This window comes from Neolamprologus brichardi, chromosome 7 (genome assembly GCF_056152115.1).
Source record: "Neolamprologus brichardi isolate AB-2024 chromosome 7, ASM5615211v1, whole genome shotgun sequence".
Taxonomy (NCBI): domain Eukaryota; kingdom Metazoa; phylum Chordata; class Actinopteri; order Cichliformes; family Cichlidae; genus Neolamprologus; species Neolamprologus brichardi.
In genome coordinates, this window is record NC_142110.1 from 57,348,855 (window position 1) to 57,372,359 (window position 23,505).

The 23,505-nt window shown below is 37.9% G+C and overlaps 1 protein-coding gene and 2 long non-coding RNA genes across 3 annotated transcripts; 1 reads left to right on the forward strand and 2 right to left on the reverse strand.

The window, feature by feature from the left end:
- Positions 1–419: 419 nt before the first annotated feature.
- On the reverse strand, positions 420–15,271 carry LOC148102241 (uncharacterized). Its single transcript, XR_015719308.1, has 7 exons — positions 14,756–15,271; positions 9,243–9,274; positions 8,265–8,296; positions 7,326–7,352; positions 4,793–4,823; positions 2,991–3,017; positions 420–1,428 (listed from the first exon to the last, which is right to left on the reverse strand). It is a non-coding gene; the product is annotated as an uncharacterized LOC148102241 (long non-coding RNA).
- A 2,128-nt stretch (positions 15,272–17,399) lies between these two features.
- Positions 17,400–18,161, reverse strand: LOC148102242 (uncharacterized). The gene has a single exon (XM_087842714.1). The coding sequence runs from the start codon at positions 18,144–18,146 to the stop codon at positions 17,400–17,402; it is 747 nt and encodes a 248-aa protein (XP_087698840.1). The 5' UTR covers positions 18,147–18,161.
- Positions 18,162–21,120: 2,959 nt separating this feature from the next.
- LOC118454897 (uncharacterized) lies at positions 21,121–22,630 on the forward strand. The gene is made up of 3 exons (XR_004843936.2): positions 21,121–21,284; positions 21,981–22,069; positions 22,269–22,630. It is a non-coding gene; the product is annotated as an uncharacterized LOC118454897 (long non-coding RNA).
- The last annotated feature ends 875 nt before the right edge of the window (positions 22,631–23,505 follow it).

Below are 23,505 nucleotides of genomic sequence, written 5' to 3' on the forward strand. Positions count from 1 at the left end.
CTTTGAGACAGACACTGAGGGAACACCTCTCTTTACCACATCTGCATAAGACACTGTGGCTGTCTGAACACTGCTCTGCACTTCTGTGCTGGGAAAAGTTGAAACACACACCTTTACCTGCTCACTGCTCTGAGAAACATTCACCTGTTCTTTCTCCTTCTGACGTCTAAGCTTCTGGGACTGTGACCTTTGACCTTTACTTGGCATTTTGCTGAAGTACAACCTGGAGCTTATATGTGGTTATACACAAATGTAAACAAAACTCAACCTTGAAACACAGAAAAACGTATAACTCCTCAAGTTGCTGTTAAATCTGAGAAATGTACTATTAAACTACTTTAAAATGTTTTTTATGAATATAGAAATAGATGTTAAAAAGCTGATTTGTACTCCAAACTCAAAATAAAGGAAATTCAATGTTCTCTGGAAACAATTTGGTCCGTTTTATTGTAGCTCTTTTAGAAACGGTATAATTTTACTTCTTATATATTTTTAACCAGACTGGTAAATAAATACAACTTCTGTAAAATGATATGCAGAATAAATCTCAACAATCAACAGGCTATAATAAAAGTCTTAGCTCTTAGGGGAGTTTATGTAAATCTTTCAGATATCTAAAATTTAAATCAAATATATGGAGCTTTGGTGGTGTGGTGATAAGATGACTGGGGATGAGGATTCTTCAGCTGGATGTTCTGCAGCAGTCAGGAAACAGGAAGTCTGGGTCCTCAGGCGCTTCTCGATGACAATACTAACTGAATACTTACACTGAGTGACAAAATGGGTTTGTCCTTAAATAATAATACTATAAAGTTGCAGTCAAATGTTATAGCCAATGAAACAGACTAGAAAAATGTATTTGGATCTAATTTATTATTTATCTGAATGTATGTATTACAAAATAACCAGATTGTCTTATTACAACTAAACTTTTAAAAAGGTGATATTTTATATAATTGATCAAAGTAAGCCAAACTAGCAGTGTTAATTCCAAAGTCTAATGCAAAATTAAAATGACTAATGTAGGGCTGTGTAAGTAGTTTCTACTATAAGTTCTACTGTAATTCTACTACTGTATATTCAACTTTCTACTTGTAATTTCCAGCAAAATGACTGAATGTGAGAGTTTAATGACAGGAAAGAAGGAGCAGTAAGAGCAGAGATCTCTCAGAATTCTGTAACAGATAGATCAAGTACTGATAACTTGGATTTCTCAAAACTTGGATTCTCAAAACTTGGATTCTCAAATTAGATAGAGCAGTAGAGATAGAGGGATACAAGATGGAATGGCTGTCAAATTAGATAGAGCAGTAGAGATAGAGGGATACAAGATGGAATGGCTGTCAAATTAGATAGAGTCGGGAGAGTGATAGGATAGACAGAATTGCTTATAATGATAGAGAGAGAGGATCTTCTGCAGCAGGTCACCTGTAAGACACAAAAGGCCTGGAATTAGTCGTATTTCCAATATGCTTGTATTTATATTCTTCAGACTATATGGCACACCTAAAATCCTGTCATTTTCTCAAAAATATACAATGTGCTTAGTGTATCGATTCTGGTTGTGCTTACTGACCTCGAACGGGATTTCTGTGGTACACAGCGCTCAAAATTCTGTCAAATATTTTAGTAAGACTTCTGTAAGCTACAAAGCTGCGCCGCTTGATGTATTGTCAGAGCATTATGGCTTCCATAGTCAGGACCCTCGCAGAGTAATTTGTACGGTGCTTCAACATAACATTATGGTGTGTGTACAAGGACCTGGCACGTGCTAAGAGACATGCTTATGAAGCAGATTTCAAACTGATCAACCAATGAAGAGTTTGATGGATTTGTGGATGAGGAATGAACTGAAAAAGTGAGTGTAATGTTCTGTATTTTATGTGTTACAACTGAACAGTGTTGAGAGTTGTTTGTGAATGACTTGAATAAAGTTTGACTTATCTGACTGTTTTGTTTGGCTTAATGTGCCTTAAAAACAGACTTGTTTATTGACATTATGCCTTATAATTTCAAAAATACAGTACATGTAGGGCTTTAACTAGTAAAGAGTTCTACAGTAAATTATTGGACTGAACAGAATGACAATGTTTAACAAATGATGGTGGAACTGTTATAAGGACATTTTTACGTTCTATTAAAACAATAAACTAAGTCTATAAACTCAAACCAAGACGTGCTGCTACAGTAACTTACTGTAAATATTATATGGTCCAAATAAACCCACACACTGAGGTTACAGCAGACAGTTTCAGGCCTCCTGCTTTAAACACTTTATATCCATTAAACTCAAAATTATTTATAGACTGGCCAAAAAGAACACAAAAACTTTCTCACATTTGCCTAAAAACATCTTGATGATCAGCAAGAGCTGTGCGGACTCACGGTACTAAACTGAATCTTCTAAAGTGAGAGAAATATTTCAGAAAAACACCAGCATTAAAGTCAAACATGGTGCCGTTACTGTGATTGTCCAGAGTTCCCTTACTACTTCAGGACCTACATCAACTCATCAGGTCCTGGGCTTAAGTTTAATCACACTTGGGATTTGCAGCAGGAAATTGATCTGAAGCACACAAGCAAGTCCAACTGAATGTCTTGGTGTAGACTAACCAGAGTCTCAACTTTAATGAAATTGAGATCCTTGAAAAGATTTCAAAACACTATTTTGGACCTTAATTAAGACAACTGAAATTAAAGTGGACCAAAATCCCCCAGTGATGTAAATCAGTCATTACTAGTTACTATAAATGCTTGATGGTAGTTGTTGCTATCAGGGCTTTCACAGCTGGGTATTAGAGAACAGATAGCTCTGGTTTGGTTTTCTCTTCTTCAAACATGAAATCATCACTTTAAAACTGCTTTTTTTGTATTTATCCAGGTCATCCTTGTTAGATGATTTGAAACGTGACAAAAAAGCATGAAAAAAATAATCTGCAAGGAAGAAAGACTTTTCCCAGCACTGTACCTCAGACAAAACCTATACTTACCAGACTTGAGACGATCAGATCAGTTGCCTAGAGAAAGGAAACAAAACATCAGATCACTGTTTAATGATTCAAACCGTTGAGCCTCTTCACACACAATCCAATTTACTGTGACATTAAATAACTAGTCAAATCCTCAATTTCTTCATGCCTTTATGAACTCACTGTAGTCTAAAGAGGGCACAATTTAATTGCAGAGTCTCAGATGGCTTTAACATGTTTAATAAAAACATTCATACTACAGAATTGCAAAGAATAGGCACCAATATTTGTCGGCACAAATGCAGGATATACCAAATATTTCGTACACAGAAGCTTTGTGGCTCCAACATTTTCTATCATAAGTCAGCTCTAATAAAATGTGAAGAACGACAACTTTTAATCTAATTTCAGATTAAAAAATGTTGAATACAAATTAATCATTTAAATCAGAAGCAACAGAAAACCACAACAACAACAGTAGCGCACCATTTTTTTTAATGAAAATTTCTTAAAATATTACACTAAAGGTCATTCCATTGTATTTGTTGCTAGCAATATTTATGTGTTTTGCAGTATATCCCTTTTTGGCAACATTTATATTTAATTTTAAAACATTGGCTTTAATATACCTACTCACAACTGTACTTCTCTTACATTTTATTATTGCTTAAGTGTTTAAGCTATCATTTATAGGCTACGTTCACACTGCAGGTCTTAATGCTCAATTCCGATTTTTTGATCAAATCAATTTTTTTGTCTGCTTGTTCACACTACAAATAAAATGCGACAGCAAACGCGCTCTAGTGTGAGCGCTCAAAGCGGCCCGCATGCACAAAAGAAGACGTCACACACAACGCGCTCTGTTTAGACCTAGAGCAAACAATATTGTTTGACTGATGGCCGTTAATATAAAGACTTGTTTCGGACTTTACGTTTCCCAATTTTTGCTTTAAGTTATTTTGTTATTTACATAATAATGTAAATAACCTAATAATTATCCTTATTGCTGTTTTAGAGGAGCGGTGTTGCAGATTTCTGTCAGAATCTGCAGATTATACAGAACAAATAAAATGTTCACGTTGTCTTCCCAACAGTTTCACTGACATCTACAATGGATGGCCAGGAAGCGTTCGCAATGTCTTCTCAGGCGCTTCTCTGGTGCTGATAATTGGCGTCTGTCTTCTGTCAGTGACGTAAAAGACGGATTTAATGCGACATGACCGTTCAAACAGCAGTCGCTTTCTAAAACATCGGATATGTCTCGGATTCAGCACCACATACGAAAGTGACCCAGGACGGATTTGAAAATATCAGATTTGTGCCGTTCACACTTTCATACCATGATACCATCACTGATACCAACATGACAAAAAAAATCTGATTTGATGCGCTTTCGCCTGCAGTGTGAACGTCACTCAGGCAAAAATACTTCTAGTGTTTTGACTTTTTTGGCTAATTTATAAGTGGAATGAGAGAGAAAATAAAAATCGATAGCTGTGGTGCTCTTAAGTGTTTAAGGTACCACCTATACTCACACTTGAATCCACAAACATAAGGAGAAATCGAACAACTGCATAAAGATATCTCTGACATTTAACTATGTTTGGACTTGATAAGCCATCAAAAATTAAAATCAGACATTAATGGGCTATTGAAATTCATTGACATTTTCAGGGGCAGTCAGTGGTCCTGTGTGGGGGCTTTGCTGCTACAGATTCTAAATCCTGACTATTTGTCTTTGCCCATGAATGAATGGCAAGATAACACAAATAGCCAAACTACTGTAAGTACATTACTAAACATTATCATTACTGTCTACTTACCAGCAAAGGCTAAACCAAAGATCTGTTCACTCTGTGTAACAAAAGACAAAGAACAAAAATACAGGGTCAGACAACTCCAATCAGCATTAGAGTCAATACTGCATCACTCTCTGTAGTCAAAAACATTCTGGAAACATCTTTGTTTACCACAGCTGGAATACAAACAACAACTCTCCTCTGTTTTCTTTTTCCGCACCCTAATAAATATTATCATCTTCATAAAGGTAATATGTAGTTTTATCCATTTGCAATAAGCCACACAAGTTTCTGATTCATGTAATGCTCCACAATTTAGGTTCAGTTACATAAGAGAGTAGATATTGTAACCAATGATTTGCTACACCTGGCACTGCACACTTTATTAAATGGTGATGTCACAATTTAAAAGTAGGCAACAATCACAAATGATAGCTTGTATGGAATGTTTGTAGGTTTTAACATTTGAGGTGGCCTGCATTCAAATTCTATTAACACAATAAAAACAAACAGAGTCTATAAACTTACACCAAGATGTGCTGCTACAATAACTTACTCTAAATATTATATGGTCCAACAAAACCAACACACTGAGGTTAGAGCAGACAGTTTCAGGCCACCTGCTTTAAACACTTCAGATCCACTCAACTTACATTTATCCCACAAAAAACGTGCCTTAATCCCCAAAATTCTCAAATCCCTGTGTCTGTGTGTACTTGCTTGGGACAACAGTATATCATAATATCTGGGGTTCCGTTAACATAAAACATAAAACAATTTACTCTGTATGAATTTTGGCAAAATGAGAGATTTGGAGACAGCTAGTTTCTACGCAGCAGTTTCTACATATTTCAGTGACATTTGGGGCATGTTTGATACACAGCAATAAGCACTCCCCTAAATCTATGATAAACTTATCATAGCTGATATTAAGGCCTAATTAGCAAAATTTAGTATGATGATAATTTCTTTGTAGATCATTTCATGATAAAAAGAACAGAAATGAGTGCTGTATCTGAGCTGTTGCATGTAAGGTCTTTGCTGGAGATTCCCACATTTCTTAAACAAACAAAGAAACAAACAAACATGACTTTCAGACACAGTTCCTCTTTTGTAAATTAGGGCAGGATTATTAAAAAAAAACAAAAAACAGTCTTGATAAAAATATCAGGCCACTATAAAATTTCTTATGTTTATGTTTTCATCCCACCTATATTTTGCAAGTCATTATGACAAATTACAAAAAGCAGTTTTCAGGCAGTGATTTAAGGGAAAAAGCTTTTGAAATCCACAATGCCTATCACCAGTGGTCTCAAACTCTGGTCCTTAAGGCCTGGTGTCCAGAAACATTTCTATGTGTCCCTGTTGCAACACACCTGAATAACATTAGTAGGTCATTAGCAAAACTCTACAGAACTTGACCGCATGCTGAGGTGGTAATTCAGCCATTTGATTCATGTTATAGCAGCTCATGAGTGAATGAACATGATGTAATGAAAGTACTTTTAGAAGTACATTTTTCCAAACACTTAAATTACTTAAATTTTAGTAGTCTTAGGGGATGCCACTTCAGCATACAGTCAAATTCTATACTCTTACTAATGACCTACAAATGTTATTCAGGTGTTTTGTAACAGGGACACGTGGAAAAGCTTCAGGATACCGGCCCTTGAAGAGTGGAGTTTGAGACCCCTGCCCTATGTGAATATTTAATTGTCCCTAAACTGCTAGCCGTGAGCTGCTCTAACGTGAAACAAACAGATATAGTTCTGTAAAGGTTTACTAAGAGATTTCTAAGGATTTGGAGACCCCAGAAACAAAAACCCTCACAGATGTTGTAGCTGAACAGGCAAAAACAAGTTGCCTAATAATACCTCGATGATAACCAAGAGCTGTGCTGACTAACTGCACTAAACTGAATCATCTATAGTGAGAGAAAAACACCAGCATTAAAGTCAAACATGGTGCTGTTACTGTGATGTCCCAGAGTTCCTTTACTACTTCAGGACCTTCAGGACCATCAACTCATCAGGTCCTGGGCTTAAGTTTAATCACACTTAGGATTTGCAGCAGGAAATTGATCTGAAGCACACAAGCAAGTCCAATTGAATGAATGAAACAAAACTCTTGGTGTAAACTAATCAGTCTGGACTTTAATGAAATTAAGATACTTGGTATGACTTGAAAACCCTATATTGGGCCTTAATTACGACTTTTTCCTTTTCTTTTTTTGCCTGTCCTGTTTGAATCTAATTAAGACAATTCTGAAATTATAGTGGACCAAAATCCCCCAGTGATTACCAGTTACTGTAAATGCTTGATGGTAATTGTTGCTATCAGGGCATCCACAGCTGGGTATTAGAGACCAACATGTTTTACATTAGACCAGGTTGTTCTGGTTCAAAAATGAAATCATCACTTTAAAACTGCTTTTTGTATTTATCCAGGTCATCCTTGTTAGATGATTTGAAACATGTGAAAAAAGCATAAACAAAATAAATCTGCAAGGAAGAAAGACCTTTCTCAGCACTGTACCGCAGACAAAACCTTTACTTACCAGACTTGAGACGATCAGATCAGTATCCTAGAGAAAGGAAACAACACATCAGATCACTGTTTAATGACTTAGACTGTTGAACCTCTTCACACACAATCCAATTTACTGTGACATGAAATAACTAGTAAAATCCTCAATTTCTTCAAGCCTTTATGAACTCACTGTAGTCTAAAGAGGACAAACTTTAGTTACAGAGTCTCACATGGCGATAACATGTGTAATAAAGGCATGCATACTACAGAAGTGCAAAGAAGAGGCACCAGTATTTGTTGGTACAGATTATGGCTTTTTAGCTCCATCATTTTCTATCACAAGTCAGTGCTTAATAAAGTGTGAAAAAAAACACAACTGTTAACCTCATTTCAGATTAAAAATGTTGAATACCATTTAAAAAAAAAAATAATAGAATCAACGGAAAACCTCATCAGGTTTTAGTTCTGATCTGAATATTGAAATCCTAAAATACATGTAAATTTTGACATGTCATAGTAACAACAGTGGCACACCATTTTTGCAATTACAATTTCTTAAAAATTATAATAAAAAGTCCTTCCATTGTACCTGTTGGCAGGAATCTTTTTGTATTTTGCAATATTTCCCTTTTATATATAATTTTCAAACACATTGTATCAAGCAAATTATTAAGAAACTAATTTAAACTTAGTGTATATAAATTACACACAGAACACGAACAACTGTATAAAAACAGTTGTTCGTGTTCAAACATAAAAATCAGACATAAATGGCCTGTTAAACTTCAGGGACAGTCAGAGATCATGTGTGGGGCCTTTGCTGCTACAAGGTATAAATTCTGACCATTTGTTTTTGCCCATCGGTAAATGGTAATGTCACAAAAACCAAACTACGTTAGGTAAGTTGCTAAACATGTTACACAGTGACAATGTCATATTACTGCAGTTACAATTGCTGCTTACTTACCAGCAAAGGCAAAACCAAAGTTCTGTTTCACTCTGTGTAACAAAAGAACAAAAACACAGAATCAGACAACTGAAATCAGCATCAGAGTCAATACTGCATCACAATCTGTAGTGAAAAAAAAATCTGTTAAATTCTTTGTTTACAACAGCTTTACTATAAACACCCCATCTTCTCTTTCTGCACTTTATTAAAGATTTCTGTCTTTACTAAAGTGATGTGTCGTTTTATCCATCTGCAATAAGCCACAAAAATTCCTCATTAACGTAAAGCTCTAATACTTTGGTGCTATTACATAACACAGCAGATACCACAAGCAATGATTTGCTCGCACTGCACACTTGATCAAATGATAACATCACAGTTTCAAAGCATGCAACAATCACAAATGACACTTGATACTATAAATGCTTGATGGTAGTTCTTGCTATTAGGGCTTCCACAGCTGGGTATTAGAGACCAGCATGTTCTCACATTAGAACAGATAGCTCTGGTTTGGTTTTCTCTGCTTCATACGTGAAATCATCACTTTAAAAATGCTTTTTTGTATTTATTCATATCATCCCTGTTAGATGATTTGAAACATGTGACAAAAAAGCATGAACAAAATAAATCTGCAAGGAAGAAAGACTTTTCCCAGCACCTCAGACAAAATGAACTCACTTTAGTCTAAAGAGGGCAAAATTTAATTGCAGTCTCAAATGGCCTTAACATGTGTAATAAAAACATTACTACAGAAATGCTTTGATAAGCCTTTAAAATTAAAATTAGACATAAATGGCCTATTAAACTTCAGGGACATTTTTAGGGACACTCAGAGGTCTAGTGGGGGGGCTTTACTGCTTATAAATCCTAAATGTGTTTTTGCCCATGAGCAAATGGCAAGATATCACAAAAAGCCAAACTATTGTATGTAAATTGCTAAACATGTTACACAATCCCAATTTCATATTGCTTCAGTTACAATCACTGTTTACTTACCAGCACAAGCAAAACCAAGCTTCTATTTCACTCTGTGTAACAAAAGACAAAAATACTGGATCAGAAAACTCAAATTAGCATCAATACTGCATCACTCTCTTTTGTCAAAAAGATTCACTAAACTTCTTTGTTTACTACAGCTGGAATACAAACAACAACTCTCCTCTGTTTTCTTTGGTCTACATCTCATTTAAGATTGCAATAACACCTTTACATGAAAAACTGCACGATATATTTTTAAGGCTTTAATATTTGAGGTGGTCTGCATTCAAATTCTACTTCCTAAAATATTATCAACTGCACATAGTATCATTAAATATGCTGTAGTTTTAAAATAAATATCTATGTACCATACTAATAATAATATACTGCCATATTTTATTTATGTGAAGGTGGGCTGTTGTTTATTTCATTAATTTTCCACAAAGTGAGAATTTAAACTGTGCTGCAGATTTAGGTTGGCACAAACAAGCCTTTGTTAAACAGTTCTTAAAAATTAAAATGGTAAATGGCCTGTATTTATATAGCGCTTTACTAGTCCCTAAGGACCCCAAAGCGCTTTACATATCCAGTCATCCACCCATTCACACACTGGTGATGGCAAGCTACATTGTAGCCACAGCCACCCTGGGGCGCACTGACAGAGGCGAGGCTGCCGGACACTGGCGCCACCGGGCCCTCTGACCACCACCAGTAGGCAACGGGTGAAGTGTCTTGCCCAAGGACAAAACGACCGAGACTGTCCAAGCCGGGGCTCGAACTCGATGTGGGCTTCATAGATAATTGGCAAACCTTCTGGAGGAAACCTGGTCTTGTTAGGAGAGATGGCATCCATCCCACTTTGGATGGAGCAGCTCTCATTTCTAGAAATATGGACAAATTTATTAAACCCCTCAAAACATGACTATCCAGAGTTGGGACCAGGAAGCAGAGTTGCAGTCTTACACGCCTCTCTGCAGCTTCTCTCCTCCTGCTACCCCCCCAAAAACCCATCTCCATAGAGACTGTGTCTGCTTCCAAAAAGACAAAAAACAAACTAAAAACCAGCAACAAACAACTTAAACATTTACAAAGAAAGAACAATACAGTATCCACACCTGAACCAAAGAGTAAAACAGTGAAATGTGGATTATTAAATATTAGGTCTCTCTCTTCCAAGTCTCTGTTAGTACATGACTTAATAAATGATCAACAAATTGATTTACTCTGCCTTACAGAAACCTGGTTGCAGCAGGATGATTATGTTAGCTTAAATGAATCAACACCCCCGAGTCATTCTAACTACCAGAAATCTCGAAGCACAGGTCGAGGGGGCGGTGTGGCAGCAATTTTTCACACCAGTCTATTAATTAATGAAAGACCAAGACAGACTTTTAATTCATTTGAAAGCCTGATGCTTAACATTATCCACCCCAGCTGTGAAACTCAGAAACCAGTCTTACTTGTTATCATCTATCGTCCACCTGGGCCTTACACAGAGTTTCTGTCTGATTTCTCAGACTTTATATCTGATTTAGTTCTGAGCTCAGATAAAATAATTATTGTGGGTGATTTTAACATCCATGTAGATGCTAAAAATGACAGCCTCAACATGGCATTTAATCTGTTGTTAGACTCAATTGGTTTCTCTCAAAATGTAAAAGAACCCACCCACCACTTTAATCACACTCTAGATCTGGTTTTAACATATGGCATAGAAACTGAACATTTAACAGTGTTTCCTGAAAACCCTCTCCTGTCTGATCATTTCTTGATAAAATTTACATTTACAATAATTGATTACGCAGCAGTGGAGAGTGGACTTTATCAAAGTAGATGTCTTTCTGAAAGCGCTGTAACTAAGTTTAAGAATATAATCCAGCCACTGTTATCATCGTCAATGCCCTGTACCAACACAGAGCAGAGCAGCTATCTGAACGCTACCCCAACAGAGGTCGATTATCTTGTTAATAATTTCACCTCCTCACTACGTACGACTCTGGATACTGTAGCTCCAGTGAAAACTAAGGTCTCTAATCAGAAGTACATGACCCCGTGGTATAATTCTCAAACACGTACCCTCAAGCAGACGACTCGTAATCTGGAGAGGAAATGGCGTGTCACAAATTTAGAGGATCATCATTTAGCCTGGAGAAATAGTTTGTTGCTTTATAAGAAAGCCCTCCGCAAAGCCAGAACAGCTTACTATTCGTCACTGATTGAAGAAAATAAGAACAACCCCAGGTTTCTCTTCAGCACTGTAGCCAGGCTGACAAAAAGCCAGAGCTCTTTTGAGCCAACCATCCCTTTAACGTTAACTAGTGATGACTTCATGAACTTCTTCACAAATAAAATTTTTATCATTAGAGAAAAAATTACCAATAATCATCCCACAGATGTAATATTATCTACAGCTACTTGTAGTTCCATTGATGTTAAGTTAGACTCTTTTTTTCCAATCGATCTTTCTGAGTTAACGTCAATAATTACTTCCTCCAAACCATCAACGTGTCTTTTAGACCCCATTCCTACAAAACTGCTCAAAGAAGTTCTGCCATTGATTAATTCTTCGATCTTATATATGATCAACCTATCTCTAATAATCGGCTATGTACCACAGGCCTTCAAGGTGGCTGCAGTTAAACCTTTACTCAAAAAGCCATCTCTAGACCCAGCAGTCTTAGCTAATTATAGGCCAATCTCCAACCTTCCTTTCATATCAAAAATCCTTGAAAGAGTAGTTGTCAAACAGCTAACAGATCATCTGCAGAGGAATGGTTTATTTGAAGAGTTTCAGTCGGGTTTCAGAGCTCATCACAGCACAGAAACAGCTTTAGTGAAGGTTACAAATGATCTTCTTATGGCCTCTGACAGTGGACTCATCTCTGTGCTTGTCCTTCTTGACCTTAGTGCAGCATTCGATACTGTTGACCATAATATTCTATTAGAGCGATTAGAACATGCTGTAGGTATTACAGGTATTGCACTGCAGTGGTTTGTATCATATCTATCTAATAGACTCCAATTTGTGCATGTAAATGGAGAGTCCTCTTCACACACTGAGGTTAATTATGGAGTTCCACAGGGTTCAGTGCTAGGACCAATTCTGTTTACATTATACATGCTTCCCCTAGGCAGCATCATTAGAAGACATAGCATACATTTTCACTGCTATGCAGATGACACCCAGCTCTATCTGTCCATGAAGCCAGATAACACACACCAATTAGTTAAACTGCAGGAATGTCTTAAAGACATAAAGACTTGGATGGCCACTAACTTTCTGCTTCTCAACTCAGATAAAACTGAGGTCATTGTACTCGGCGCTGAAAAGCTTAGAAATTTGGTATCTAACCAGATTCTTACTCTGGATGGCATTACCTTGGCCTCCAGTAACACTGTGAGGAACCTTGGAGTCATTTTTGACCAGGATATGTCCTTCAACGCACATATTAAACAAATATGTAAGACTGCGTTCTTCCATTTGCGCAACATCTCTAAAATTAGAAATATCCTGTCTCAGAGTGACGCTGAAAAACTAGTTCATGCATTTATTACTTCCAGGCTGGACTACTGCAATTCATTATTATCAGGATGTCCAAAAAACTCACTGAAAAGCCTTCAGTTAATCCAAAATGCTGCAGCAAGAGTACTGACAGGGACTAGAAAGAGAGAGCATATTTCTCCTGTTTTGGCTTCCCTTCATTGGCTTCCTGTTAAATCCAGAATTGAATTCAAAATCCTGCTCCTCACATACAAGGTCTTAAATAATCAGGCCCCATCTTATCTTAATGACCTTGTAGTACCATATCACCCTATTAGAGCACTTCGCTCTCGCTCTGCAGGCCTACTTGTTGTTCCTAGAGTATTTAAAAGTAGAATGGGAGGGAGAGCCTTCAGTTTTCAGGCCCCTCTTCTGTGGAACCAGCTTCCAGTTTGGATTCGGGAGACAGACACTATCTCTACTTTTAAGATTAGGCTTAAAACTTTCCTTTTTGCTAAAGCATATAGTTAGGGCTGGACCAGGTGACCCTGAATCCTCCCTTAGTTATGCTGCAATAGATGTAGGCTGCCGGGGGATTCCCATGATGCATTGAGTTTTTCCTTTCCAGTCACCTTTCTCGCTCACTATGTATCAACAGACCTCTCTGTATTGAATCGTATCTGTTATTAATCTCTGTCTCTCTTCCACAGCATGTCTTTATCCTGTCTTCCTTCTCTCACCCCAACCGGTCGCAGCAGATGGCCGCCCCTCCCTGAGCCTGGTTCTGCCGGAGGTTTCTTCCTGTTAAAAGGGAGTTTTTCCTTCCCACTGTCGCCAAAGTGCTTGCTCATAGGGGGTCATATGATTGTTGGGCTTTTCTCTGTATCTATGAAGCGCCTTGAGGCGACATTTGTTGTGATTTGGCGCTATATAAATAAAATTGAATTGAATTGAAAATTGAACCGGCAACCTTTCGATTACAAGACGAACTCCAAACTCTTGAGCCACGATCGCCCTAAAGTCTCCTGTTTAGAAGTTCTTAATATTCTTGGGCTATGTTCACATGTACACAGGTACTTTTGAAAAGGGAAATTTTTCTATGCGTTTGCATCTTTCGTCCACACTTAAACGGCGTTTTCGGTGACTGAAAATGGAGATTTCTAAAAACGCTTGCCAGGATATTTTCGAAAACTCCATTTTTGCATTTATGTGTGGACAGGAAAACAGAGAAAACGCAGCGCCTTTTTTGACGTCACACCGTGCGCCACGTTATTGTTTCAGTGAAATGCATTTCTACAATACTGTTACTGTTAATTGTACTCTCTGCAGTGTTTAAATGCTTACATATACACACACAGTTACTGTCCCCCCTCACATATGACTCGGTTCTGCTTTTATGCCCCATCTTTGTTTGCTATTTCCCACCGAGGCTTCTAGACTTCTGATTGGCCAACATTTCTACACGGTTAGGAATATATCGCCATCTGTTGCTTTGGCATGTTGCTGGCAGCGTTTTCCTGCATTTATGTGTGGACAGGATTATTCTTTTAAAACCAAAAACGGACCTGGACAAATGTGACTCTTTTTCTCCTGTGTTCGTCAGAGGCATAAAATGGCTCCTTTGATCTTGCCGACAGCTGAAACTGAATCTATGGGGGTCGTTAAAAACGTTACAGCCTAAAGAATGAGGCTGTTTTAACCAACTGATTTGTGAAGAGAGCTAACTGCACCTTATTTAACAGACTGAAAAACACGAACACACCAAATGTAATTAATAAAACAATACAATAACCGTGGTTTACAGTCAAATGAATTATCTTCATTTCACACTGGGCTCATAAGAGCGCTAGGCGTTAGCATTGGGTTGTTAGCGTTAGCTCATCAAACACTGCTTTTACATACAAAAATGACAATTTTTCACTAAAAAGCAACCATTGTGTTACTTTAATATGAGTTATAACTCCGCTGGCTTTATAAATCACTAACAAGAACTGCTTAAATCGCGCAAACAGAGTATAGACATTTAGGAGAGGAGAGGAACAGCACTCACCGAGAGCGGACTCAACAAAGTGTGCAGAGAGGCGGATGTCAGCCAGTCAGGTAAAAAATGAGGCGTTCACGGGTAGTAGGAAATTCCATTATTACAGAAATACTATAAAAAGCAGAAATACTGTAAAAAGCAGAAATACTATAATTTAGCAGAAATACTATATTAAGCAGAAATACTATAAAAAGCAGAAATACTATAATTTATCAGAAATACTATAAAAAGCAGAAATACTATGATTTTACAAAAATGCTATGATTGAGCAGAAGTACTAAGCTGTAGTAAAAGTACTTTGATTTAACAGAAATACAATTATGGAGGAGTAATACTTTAAAATGGGAGAAATATTGATACACACACACATACACAGAGCCTAAAGGGAACAGTATTTGTGCCATGGAGTGTTAACAAGAATGTGAGGTCCATATTAGAAAAGCTGGTAAAATGATACAAGTTTGCAGAATTGTAATAAATGATGAATATGAATTACTGGTGTGTGATAGTGTATTAATTTGTAGGGGAAAAAACATGTTGACCAAGGTGGGATTGAACCCATGACCTTTGGCTTGCAGACCCACGTCACTACCAACTGCACCACTGGGAAAGAGAGTGAGTGCCTGGAAAACAGGGTGATGAGCAGTCAGAATTAGATCGCGGTCAGAGGCAAAAAACGCCGTTTTTTGGAGTTACAAAACGTCGTGTAACTCAAAAGCTAGGTGGACTAGAAACATAATTCTTGTACTGGGTGAATCAGCGGACTTTGGTGTACTTTGACTGCGATTTTCATTGCTCTTTGTACATCCGTCACGGAGATATGACGAGAGAAGAAACGGCAGACCTCAGATATGATTGGCTGGCTGGGAAGCTGTGCAGGCCCCAATATGCAAATTTGAATGCCTCAAAGTAGAAATACTATATTAAGCACAAATACTATAAAAAGCAGAAATACTACAAAAAGCAGAAATACTATAAAAAGCAGAAATACTATAATTTAGCAGAAATACTATGTTAAGCACAAATACTATATTAAGCACAAATACTATAAAAAGCAGAAATACTATATTAAGCACAAATCCTATAAAAAGCAGAAATACTATATTAAGCACAAATCCTATAAAAAGCAGAAATACTATATTGAACACAAATACTATTAAAAGCAGAAATACTATATTAAGCTCAAATACTATAAAAAGCAGAAATACTGTAAAAAGCAGAAATACTATAATTTAGCAGAAATACTATATTAAGCAGAAATACTATAAAAAGCAGAAATACTATAATTTATCAGAAATACTATAAAAAGCAGAAATACTATAATTTATCAGAAATACTATAAAAAGCAGAAATACTATGATTTTACAAAAATGCTATGATTGAGCAGAAGTACTAAGCTGTAGTAAAAGTACTTTGATTTAACAGAAAAACAATTATGGAGGAGTAACACTTTAAAATGGGAGAAATATTGATACACACACACACACATACACAGAGCCTAAAGGGAACAGTATTTGTGCCATGGAGTGTTAACAAGAATGTGAGGTCCATATTAGAAAAGCTGGTAAAATCATAAAACTTTGCAGAATTGTAATAAATGATGAATATGAATTACCGGTCTGTGATAGTGTATTAATTTGTAGGGAGAAAAACATGTAGACCAAGGTGGGATTGAACCCACGACTTTTTGGTTGCAGACCCGTGTCATTACCAACTGCGCCACTGGGAAAGAGAACCAATGCCTGGAAAACAGGGTGATGAGCAGTCAGAATTAGATCGGTGAGAGGCGAAAAACGCCCTTTTTTGGAGTTACAAAACGTCGTGTAACTCAAAAACTAGGAGGACTAGAAACATAATTCTTGTACTGGGAGAATCAGCAGACTTTGGTGTACTTTGTCTGCGATTCTTATTGCTCTTTGTACAACTGTCGCTGAGATATGACGAGAGAAGAAACGGCAGACCTCAGATATGATTGGCTGGCTGGGAAGCCGTGCAGGCCCTGATATGTAAATTTCAGGGCTAAGTGTCTCAGTCCTCACAGAGGATTGGCTGCCTGGGGACCTGGCAGTAATATATAAAAATAGTATGATTAAGCAGAAATACTATAATTTAGCAGAAATACTATAAAAAGCAGAAATACTATAATTTAGCAGAAATACTATAAATAGCAGAAATACTATAAAAAGCAGAAATACTATATTAAGCAGAAATACTATATTGTCACGGTATGGCATGGCAAACCGTGGGGGGTGTGGGGAAGGAGGACCCAGGCGCGTTGCTCTGTGTATAAACAGTGCGTTTATTTACAGTGTGTGGAAATAACAACAAATTCCCGCGCTTTCCCCAGACTCCCGTGTCGTGTCTTCTCCCAGTGTTTGTGCTCTCCGCTCCCGTGTCTCAGCACTCCCCGTGCTGGCTGCTGTCTGGCACTCCACCCCTCTCCTGGGGACACAATAGAAGCAGCCGTCAGGACACATACAATCGCGGGCATACACACACACTAACCAAGCACAACTGGATGTCTGACGTGGAGTCTCACGCAATGATCCCGTGTCGGTGGGAGCTCCAAGACTCTCTTAAGTAGCTTAAGGCTTAAGTAGCCAGAACCAAAACAAGCAAAAACAACAAACCCTCCCAGGTCACAGTCCCAAAGTCAGACCGCGCATCCCGCAGCGGCGCAAAAAAAGCGCCGCTCTCCTGCTCGCCGCTCTCCCTGCTCGCCGCTCTCCTGTTCGCCGCTCTCCTCCGGCTGCGGCGCGGGCTCCTCCAACTCGCTGATCCCCCCCGGCTGCGGCGCGGGCTCCTCCCGCTCGCCGAGCTCCCCCGGCTGCGGCGCGGGCTCCTCCCGCTCGCCGAGCTCCCCCGGCTGCGGCGCGGGCTCCTCCCGCTCGCCGAGCTCCGGCGCGGGCTCCACCCGCTCGCAGAGCAGCGGCGCTGGCTTCTCCTGCTCGCCGAGCAGCGGCGCGGGCCCCTCCGGCAGCGGCGCTGGCTTCTCCTGCTCGCCGGGCAGCGGCGCTGGCTCCACCGGCTCGCCGAGCTCCTGCTCGGGCAGTGCGAGCTCCACCGGCTCGCCAAGCTCCTGCTCGGGCAGGGCAGGTCCGGGTGGCGACGTAGCAGCCGGTGAAGAAGATGGCAGAAGGGTGACAGCAGGCGGATGAGATGACGGCGGTGCCACAGCTGCAGATGTTGAAGCAGCGAGTGGTGTGGAGACCTCTGACCGAGGTGATGTTACCTGCGCTGTCGGCTCATCAACTGCAGACACAAACACAGATGGTGAGGGAAATGGAAAATTGTCCGTACTACTCACCACAGCCGACTCTTGAGAAGTTCGTGGATTAGGCTGCGGTGAGGAAAGCCGGCGGCGCGAACGTCGTTTCCGTGTAGACGTCAGGGCCGGCATCTCAGGCTGTGAATCCACCAGCGGTCCGGGCCGGTGAGCAGCCTGAGGAGGAAAGTGGAGGTGGAGGGTGGAAAGCAGGAAGTCCAGAACAACTGGATTGAGGGAGTCCACCAGCCAGGGGAATTTAACAAGCATCTCCACATATGTACAAGCATAGAGCAAAAGGGGAAGCAACACCAAAAATACATAAGATATAACTAGTCCATAACTGCTCAGGGATCCTGGGTTGCTCAGACCCAGAACCCTGACATATATTAAGCACAAATCCTATAAAAAGCAGAAATACTATAAATTAGCAGAAATACTATATTAAGCAGAAATACTATAAAAAGCAGAAATACTATAATTTAGCAGAAATACTATAATTTAGCAGAAATACTATATTAAGCACAAATCCTATAAAAAGCAGAAATACTATAATTTAGCAGAAATACTATAAAAAGCAGAAATAATATAATTTAGCAGAAATACTATAAAAAGCAGAAATACTATAATTTAGCAGAAATACTGTAATTTAGCAGAAATATTATGATTTAGCAGAAATACTATATTAAGCACAAATACTATATTAAGCACAAATCCTATAAAAAGCAGAAATACTATAATTTAGCAGAAATACTATATTAAGCACAAATCCTATAAAAAGCAGAAATACTATAATTTAGCAGAATTACTATAACAAGCAGAAATACTATAATTTAGCAGAAATACTATATTAAGCACAAATACTATATTAAGCACAAATACTATATTAAGCAGAAATACTATAAAAAGCAGAAATATTATAATTTAGCAGAAATACTATTTTAAGCAGAAATACTATAAGAAGCAGAAATACTATAATTTAGCAGAAATACTATATTAAGCAGAAATACTATAAAAAGCAGAAATATTATAAAAAGCAGAAATACTATAATTTAGCAGAAATACTATATTAAGCACAAATCCTATAAAAAGCAGAAATACTATAATTTAGCAGAAATACTATATTAAGCAGAAATACTATAATTTAGCAGAAATACTATATTAAGCAAAAATACTACAATTTAGCAGAAATACTATAATTTAGCAGAAATACTATATTAAGCAGAAATACTATAAAAAGCAGAAATATTATAAAAAGCAGAAATACTATAATTTAGCAGAAATACTATATTAAGCACAAATCCTATAAAAAGCAGAAATACTATCATTTACCAGAAATACTATATTAAGCAGAAATACTATAAAAAGTAGAAATACACACACACACACACACACACACACACAGAGGGAGAGAGAAGCAACTTTGTAGGTCAGTCAAGCAGCCTGGGAGCTGCTGAATTTGAATCCACCAATCAGAGAGGCTGTGTACTTTTTCCCGCCAAAAAAGGTGCAGCCGTTTTTACACACACAGCAGAGAGACAGGATTTTTGCAGTCTATTTCTCATAGTGAGGACTACCCTCTAAACAAATGGCCATAATTTCCTAACCGTAGGGGCTAGAACGGTTATTCTTACACCGTTTTGTTCAGAAGAGATGGGGGAATCTTCAAGTGTTGACAATTTATCATTAAAATATGAATTATTAAAGATATTTGACTTGTAATGCACCATAACTGAGTAGAGGCGATGCAAAAACTGCCTTGACTTGCCCTCAAACAACGCTTTGTAACTCTAAATCTATTTGGAGTATCGATATCATTCTTTCACCGTAAGAGACAGCAGGCTTTGGTGAACAGTCATGGAAATTTTCAGGTCTTTGTGGAAATCCATTAAAAAGATATGATGAGAGAAAAAAGTGGTTCATTTCCAGAGTTTGAAAGCTGAAAAAATCTGAGCGAAGGACGAATTTCCTACCCTCAAACAAACGTAATTCATGGCCAAGTGGTAATAGGTGAGAAAATAATTCTTGAATTGTGAGCGTCAGGAGTGTCTGAAAATATATCGGGACAAGCCTCATGTCTTAACTTCGCTCCGTTAAGGAGATATGACGAGTCGAATATGCCTCTCATTAGAGAAATCCAGCGGTGATTTTGAACAAACTCTCTATTGACTTTCTATGGAGAGTTTTCAGACTTTGTGTTGGTCTGAGGAGATTTGCCAAAATTCTATAAATCCCACAACAATGATAGTGACATTTTCTGAAAGCCAGCAAAAATACCTACGTTTTGATGTATAATTTGTGGAAGTTGAGTGAAAATTGAGCAAGTAGCAAGAAGTTGTTCGGACATGAAGAGAAGACTGCAAAACTTACAGTGCCTCACTTAGAACCAACTGCATAGCAACCATAACAACCCATGTATTTTGTGAAAAATCACAATTTTGCAACTCAACACTTTAAGGGGTATAAAAATAAAACGGTAAAAGATTTGAAAAAGCTGATTTATACCTGAATAGCCCAATAATTTGAGAACATTTTAAAGTTTGAATGGTTGTTATAAGTGAAAATATGAGGAAGTAGTTAAGTTTCAAAAACAAGCAAATTTTAGCAGAATTACGGAAGTTTCCCATTCATTTCAATGGGACAAATTAAAGGAAAAAAGCTTAATATTTTAAAAAGTATAATAGTATAAAATACCAAAAGATAAAGCCGGAAATATGGGATCAGAACGATGCCACCTTGAAACGAAACCGAAAAAAATATTGAAACCGAAAAAAAATATTGTAACTGAAATAAATGTACTGAAAAATCTTGTATTGAAACCGAAAAAAAAAATTGATAGTGAAAAACAATTAATTGAAACTGTAATTTTTTTGTTTTCGCTTACACTTTTTTTTTTCAGTTTCAATCCATTTTTTTTCGGTTTCAAACCATTTTTCGGTTTCAATCCATTTTTTTTCGGTTTCAATCCACTTTTCGGTTTCAATCCATTTTTCAGTTTCACTCTGCTGGCACTGTTTTGGCGTCTGGGGGGGCGGGGATTCCGACCCGCATGTATTTGCATATATTATAATGCTGACCAATGACTGGAGAAAACACTGACGACGCGGCTGCGGTCACGGACAAACTTGCACGTGTCTGTTCGGGAATGGCAGATGCTGAGAGGTCTAGCGTTTACATTACCGACTATTTCAAAGTGACAGCCTGAGGTAAATTCTTCTTCAGTAAATTGGACTACCGGACAGGAGGACCTGAGACCCCACCGCACTATTTTTGGTAAGTTAAATGTGTTTGTAAACTAATCCGTAATTTAGGTCCTTAGCTAGCTACCTAGCTAGCTAAGGACCTAGCTAGCTAAGATGATCACTTGGCTGTTGGGGAAACTTGTTTTGTAAAGTTCGTTTAGCTAACCCGTGCAGGTGAATGAATTTACCCTGACTAAAGAAATCAAGAGAAACGCACCAGGCTGCTCAGTGACTAACCACGGTTACTGTACTTTTATATGAGTATTATACTCTAAGAGCAACAGGCTGGACTCTGCTTTTGCTCCTGTGCAGAGCTGATTATTAAATATGTGCAAACAGCAGCATGTTTTCTGTCGCTTTCCACATGTGGAACGACATTAACGCCAACTTTTAAAAACCTGGAACTTCAGTAACCCCTCATTAGTCAATAGCTACGAATTAAATAGCAAAGCCCGATACTTATGTACTGAAACCAACTACTTCCGCTTGTCAGCTTAAGTTTAAATGTTACATTTTTCCTCTGATTATTTTTTTAGCATTCTTTTTTACTCAGCTTGTTACAAATATTCAGGTTAAAAAACTGTCCTAATTATTTTTAATGAATTATGTTCACAAAGTCACATGTGCAGTACTCTGTACAGCTTGCATCCTTTAGGACAAATAATTTGAAACATTAATATTTCTTGTTCAATACTGAGCTGATAACACCTCTGTATGTTGTGACCAGGATGCAGCAGCAGACTGAACCTTGACTGAAACCTGCTCCATCATCTCATCTTTGCAGATGTCCATTTATAAAGCATCAACAACTCAAAGGTAAACATGATATTAGAAAATGTGTTAGTATATAAGGCCTTTAAAACAAATAAAAAATAAACAGCTGTCGGCAGAACTGTAGGACTGGACAACTTCAGATCCCGAGTGTGTGAGGACAGAAGGATCAGCTCTATTTCAGATTTGAGAGATAATCTTTATATTTCAGTTTGTGATGATTCTGTTCTGTTTGTGATTACAGGAGCCGTCCTCAGATTCAGACCTCAGCACCACCCAGTGACAGCAGACAGATCATCTTATATCTTCAATCTTTGTAGTAACTCCAAAATTAACTGAAGAAAACAGTACAAAGGTTAAAGTACCACATGTGCTGTCAGTGAAAGCTACAGCTGTTTTATTGATAAATTTAAAGACAAAAAGTCAAAAGGATTAATCACTCATGTAACTGTGTCACTATACATCAGCATTAACAGTACCTCAGTTTGGTGTTTCAGAAAACTGCTGATCTCAGACCTGCACAACTTCTGTTTTAAACACTGAATGTACTCAGCTACATGAAGGGCACATGAGGTTTTCTCTGACACAATTAAATAAAACCTGATTAAAGTCAAAGGTTGTTACTTGTATTTGAACTAAAAACTTGATCTGGAATTCTTTCACTGTTTTTTGACAATAGTGTGTTATTTATCATAAAGTAGTTCAGAGTCATTCATACCAGAGTAACCAGAGAGCACAACATATATTTAACTTTCTACAGGACTTAAAGCTATGATATTATGTAAAAGTCCAGAGCCTCTGAGGATTATCTGAGTACTTCTAACATTACACAAAGCAAAGGTCTCCATCAGTGTTCATGAAATGCTGGGTTTATCCTTCTTGTGAGGGAGCTGTTGGTGAGGATCACGAGCCCTGCTTGATCCCGGCGATGAGTTTCAGTCTTCCTGGTGTTTCTGAAATGATGCCTCTCACTGTGGGGCAACAGAATATCTGGCACAGGACAGCTGTAATGAAAGAAATTGAATTAGTTTTGAAAAAAAAAATCTTGGAAATGCCCTATATGTGAGAAGCAGATTTTGTATTTACTTTTCTTTTGCCAATCAAGATAACTAGAAGTATAATTTTCACCATACAATTACTAACCTTGTCATCTCCTGCACTGTCTGTTTTGGGCTCTGGGCTTGTCCTTTCCAGCGCTCATGAGACTGCTTTTGGTGCACTGTGGTATGAGGTGCTAACCTGTTGACAGTGTTGGGAAGGTTAATTTTAAAATGTATTCCACCAAAGATTATAGAAGTAATGTATTCTGAATACTTTACAACTACATGAATGTACTATTGCTGTGTGATTTATTACTCTTACTGAAGGCTACTCGCCATACCAATACCAACTAGATGTTAAAATCTTAATATAAATGAGTAACAGTAGGTGGACATTAGGTAAGGCTGCACTTTTTTCAGCGATCTCGTGTAGAAAACTAT